Source organism: Abramis brama (genome assembly GCF_963993115.1).
Source record: "Abramis brama genome assembly, chromosome: 10".
Lineage (NCBI taxonomy): Eukaryota > Metazoa > Chordata > Actinopteri > Cypriniformes > Leuciscidae > Abramis > Abramis brama.
Genome location: NC_139972.1, coordinates 33,505,052 through 33,510,641, shown reverse-complemented (window position 1 = coordinate 33,510,641; position 5,590 = coordinate 33,505,052). Strand labels below are relative to the sequence as shown.

Below are 5,590 nucleotides of genomic sequence, written 5' to 3'. Positions count from 1 at the left end.
TTCAGTTTGGTTTCACTTTATTTTTTATATCACCATGCATATCATCATGTGATATCATTATATTATAAACGTCTCATGATTCTGTAATTAACCCTATAAAGCCTGACATATGAAATACAGTAACACAATTCATTTTTAAAGGAACAGTTTAATGAACCTTTAGACAGTTTTCAATAGCGTTTTTTTTTTTTTTTTTTTGAGTATCATATTTGAAACATCAGGCTTTTATGGCTCATATAGTACAGTGAGAAAACGGAGCTCATAATCAAGGAAGAAAAAACAGAGGGTCAAACAGCGATGCTGGAGATTATCAGTGCCTCAGGCTGTAAGCAATGGGAAATGGATGGATGGACTCTGGGGTTAGCCCTAACAGAACTAAACCAAAACACAATGAAACTTAATATATTTATGACACAGGGTTTGGAACCGTTTCTTATTGGATAACATCTGAATCCATACCATCTATTCTGACACTTTGCCCACATGCTTGTGCATGTATCCAGTTCACGTTTTTACCCATCAAAAATAAAACATTCAGATTAAAAAAAACAAACAAAAAAACAAGCAGTTCAAAAACAATAAATCTTTATTAGCATATCTAATATGTAACCATTATTACATTAGATTTGTGCAACAGAAACATAATGTAACTAGTAGACCATTTCAGATATGGAAAATTAAATAATTTTTCAAATAGAGCCTTTGAATGTCTATATAACAATCCCTATCATTTTGATTCTACGGTTCATACTGTAAGTGCAAGATTCAAAGCAGGAAGCTAAATAAGAAACATAATATACAATTAAGATATACAAAAAACATAAATATGCACCACATTCTAAGTAGAAATACTCTTTCAACAGAATAGAGGTAATACAGCAATCAAAGATGGTTCAAAATACATTTTGGATCAGCTTCCACATCAGGTTTGGTGTGATTATAATGGTAATAACACTTGAGTTAAGCTCAGCATTCACATTGTGCCTGCAATGTTTAGTGAATGATGCTCTGAATGGGGACATACAGCTCGGATGTCACTAAACATCTGCAAAATGGACATTTAATACAAAGAACCCAGATAATAAATAGCATTCTTCATTTAACATTTTCACTTTTGCATTAACTTCACAATTACCTCATTTTTTGATTGTCCCGTAACCAGAAAGCATGGAATCTGTGGAATAGATGTCAACAAAGAATGTAACATTAATCAATGACAATGACCCTTTAATGTGAATAAAACTTGTTTGGATGATAAACGGCACATGGAAGCGTGTGAGATCCTCTATGATTACTTACATGACCTTCAAACCTATAATTCAGGAAAATCAAAGGCATTTAGAACAGTAAACTTGAACTTGTAAACCTTTCATAAAATACATTTCTGAAAGTAAGAGAAGCATTTTAGGGTTTGCCAACTTTAGGGTTGATAACTTTTCAACAATTTAAAAATATAATGCAGTGAACAAAGAGAAGCCAAAAGATGCCAAAATTCATATTTGCATAATGATGATGGTTTATCAGATGTACTGTGATTAATTAATAAAGTCATAAAGATATATTGAACAGTTTTTTTTTTTTTTAAACATGCTGTATGGAGCCTTAAAGGTGATCTATGTAATTTGTTCAATGTTAAAATATATATATATTTTTTTTCAACACCCAGAAATTTCAGCATGAATGAAAACATCACACTACCTAAGGCTGTATACTTTTATGACAGTTGCTTTTACAACATTTGTGATGGGGGTGGGACTATCCATTTGTCTGACCAAAGATAGAAGAAGGAGTGTTCAAGAAATCTTTTTGAAAACAGTCATTACTTTTGCAGTTCTGTTTGGTGACAACAGTGGCACAGTATTTACATGCTATCGGGATTTGATGCATTTTCCCCTTTTTCATTCTAATGAGATCCAGTCATCTTGAGCCTTTAGTTCTCTTTTGGATTGGTTTTATTTGTTACTCCTCTGATAGGATTGTAACCCAGTTACAGCCTACACAAGTTTCTAAGTTATCATTCTTCTACAAGAGCAATAGGCAGCCATTACCAACAGAACGAGAGATTTTTAATAGTAGAAGGAATGCCAGGTAGACCAGAAATTAATGATTGTCTTTTATATCCAATCATTGCACAGGAAAAAAGGAAAAAGGGCACCCTTGTGAAAAGAAAAGTGCAGTTCAGCATTCTTTTGAAAGAAGTAGACCTGCTTAAGTCGAAACTGAATGTTTACGGACACTTAATTGCATGTTAATTGCAATTAAATTAAAATTATGTATTAGCTGAAACGTGATTAGCTGAACTTAAGAGTTCTGTGATCCACTTAAGTAGGACTTAAGTACATTTTTATTTGTAATTTCAAATTTACTTCTATATCGTATTTGAAATATGGTTAATGTGTACTGGCAAACATTTATGGTAGACAAAAACATACTTTTAGGGCATTTCTTTTGAAACTTGTATGCGGTATTAATAAATATATTTGTCATTATCACACATTTGTAATGAAGAAGTTGCAATTTAGTGCATTTAAAATATATTAACTTTAAAAGTAATATCAAATAACACACTACAGTTAAAATTACAATCAAGTGCTTTACATGTGACTTAGTGGCCTATGTAAGTGGAAACATGAAAACAAGTGTAGTTCTGTAAAGCACGACAAAAGATGATTAAAACATGATTTACAATGTACACTTTAATATGAAATTATTACAAAGTGTCCCTTTTAAACGTACTTACGTTTTGCGGCAGTCATGAAAGTGTGCTCTTATTAACTACACTTAAGTGGCTTTTATTTCATCAATATTATATTATCTGCAAATACAGTTGTTTTTTTTTAAATAAATGTACTTTTAAGATTTGAATACATTCAATACAATTAAGCACACTTCTTTTTTCACAAGGGCAAGAGAAAAGATTCCAGCTTTCCAATATGATCACACACATTAGCCCATTACTTTTTCAGTCAACTGCTGAATGTCTGCTCCTGTGACTTTTCTTCAGTGCGGCCATGTTTCTTTGTCTATCTGGCAGATGTTTGGTTGAGTCCCAAAACGGTTGCATTCTAAGCGCTTTGTTTTCTTATAAAAGCACGCAAAAGCTGGACATTTTCAGTACATACTGTGACTTCAGGTTCAGCCCAGGTTTCTGTCCAGTGCAGGCAAACATGCCGATGGTTCTTTTTGAGGGAACAAACCCTTTCTGTTTCGGCTTTCTCAGCCTACAAGAAAGTCTCGATTGTACTCTCTCCGTCACTTCTTGAACGAGTCTATCTCTCAGCACTGATCTTGTATCGGAGGATAAAGTAGGCGATGAGACGAAACGACACAAAGAAGATGCCCAGCACGATAAAGTCCAAGTAGAGCTTTGCATCCTCAACATCCAGCTCCTTCAAAATGGCTTCTGACTTCTGGAAGTGGCATGTCTCGTCTTTGTCGCAGTGCAGGTCCTCACGGTCAAACCCGTATATGGACAGAATGACTCCTTCAAAACCATATCTGAAAGTCAGAGGACAACTGATTTAGAAAAGGACCACTTAAGATATCCAATGTTTTTGGTATACAGTTTTGTTTTATTATAGAGCTCTATGGAATACTTGTTTCTGATTGGTCAAATGCAGCATTCTGTTGTCAAATATTTTGTATTTTGACCACTACACTAAGTCTACTACATTGTGCCTATATAGTTGCAAGTCTTTCATATCTCTTTGTACTTGCATAATAAAATAATTTAAACCTGAATCGATATATCATGATAATTTATTTACTTATCCTAATATAAAATCTCAATCAAACAATCACTATGATTAACCTCTTTATGATAAGTGTACTTCATCTTACATACTGTACTTAAAGACAACATGAAATTATATTTGTAGCACATTTGATCTTTGTAATGAGATGTAAAACATAATCTTGAGCAGGAAATAATGTTATAATGTTATGTAAAGGAGTTAATCACCCTTGTGAAAAAAGAAGTGTGCTTAATTGTATTGAATGTGCACTTGTAGTGTACTTCAAATCTTAAAAGTCTATTAAAACTATTACTTTAAATTATATTAATGAAATAAAATGGACATAATGAAATAAAGTGAGTACACTATCCATGACTGTTTCTTAACACACTTAAGCACACTTTTGTGTAAAATTAAGAATTTTACTTTAAAGTAGCCTACATTTTAAACATTATGTTTTAGTAATATTGTGTCATGCTTTAAAGAAGTACACTTATTTTAATGTGTTGATTGACTTACTAAAGCATATGTAAAGTACTTGATTGTAATTTTAACTGTAGTTAACATTTAACTTATTTGATATTACATTTAAAGTTAATATATTTATATATAGTAAAAATGCAACTACTACCATTACAAATATGCAATAACAAACTTATATGTCATGTTTAAATATATACAGTATCATACAAGTTTCAATAGAAATAGTATATTATGTTTTACTATAAATGCTTGCCAATACATTCGGCAGTACACATTAACATATTTCAAAATTAATACAGTTATGAAATTACATATAATGATGTACTTAAGTCCTACTTCGGTGGGTCAAAAAGAACTCTTAAAGGGATAGTTCACCCAAAAATTATATTTAAGCCATGATTTACTCACCCTCAAGCCGTTCGAGATGCATATGTCAATCTTTTTTCAGACGAACACATTTTCAGTTATTTTAGAAAATGTCTTAGATCTTTCAGTGGTTATAATGTGAAGCAATGGGGTCCAGCTGCTTCAAGTCGCAAAATGTGCATGCATCCTTCACAAAAATAATCCATCCGGCTCCAGGGGGATAAACGAAGGCCTTCTGAGGGTAATCCGTGCGGTTTTGTCGTAAAAATATACATATTTAAAACTTTATAAACGAAAATAACTGGCTTCCGGTGGCGGTCGGCGCACGTTCATGGAGATGGATGACGTTGTGACAGAGCGAACGTAGAGTTTTGTTTTGCTCTGCTCTCTGGCTGCGCTGTCACGCTCGTTCTACGTCACGACGCTTCCTACGCTACGTCCTACGTCATACGCCAGCATTCATCTCCATGAACGTGCGCCGACCGCCACCAGAAGCCAGTTATTTTCGTTTATAAAGTTTTAAATATGTATATTTTTACGACAAAACTGCACGGATTACCCTCAGAAGGCCTTCGTTTATCCCCCTGGAGCAGGATGGATTATTTTTGTGAAGGATGCATGCACATTTTGCGACTTGAAGCAGCTGGACCCCATTGCTTCACATTATAACCACTGAAAGATCTAAGACATCTTCTAAAATAACTGAAAATGTGTTCGTCTGAAAAAAGATTGACATATGCATCTCGAACGGCTTGAGGGTGAGTAAATCATGGCTTAAATATAATTTTTGGGTGAACTATCCCTTTAAGTTCAGTTAATAGCATTTAATGTAAAGTCTACATCTCTTTCACAAGGGCACATACAACTCTGTGAAACTGTGATATTGCTGGTTAATCATTTTTAGGTATAAATAATTAAAGTAAGAATTTCTGTTCATGTACCTAATTTCAATGAATGAATGATTTGGCACATACAGAATCTATCATACCTTAATATTGAACTAAAAG

General features: G+C 33.3%; 1 protein-coding gene across 1 annotated transcript in view; it reads right to left on the bottom strand.

The window, feature by feature from the left end:
- Positions 1–568: 568 nt before the first annotated feature.
- The window catches only part of abcg1 (ATP-binding cassette, sub-family G (WHITE), member 1), a 35,137-nt gene continuing 30,115 nt past the window's right edge, over positions 569–5,590 (bottom strand). Inside the window, exon 15 of the mRNA XM_084126663.1 lies at positions 569–3,498. Within this exon, the coding sequence (XP_083982789.1) occupies positions 3,270–3,498 (229 nt within the window). The 3' untranslated portion in view covers positions 569–3,269. The remainder of the gene's footprint in view (positions 3,499–5,590) is intronic.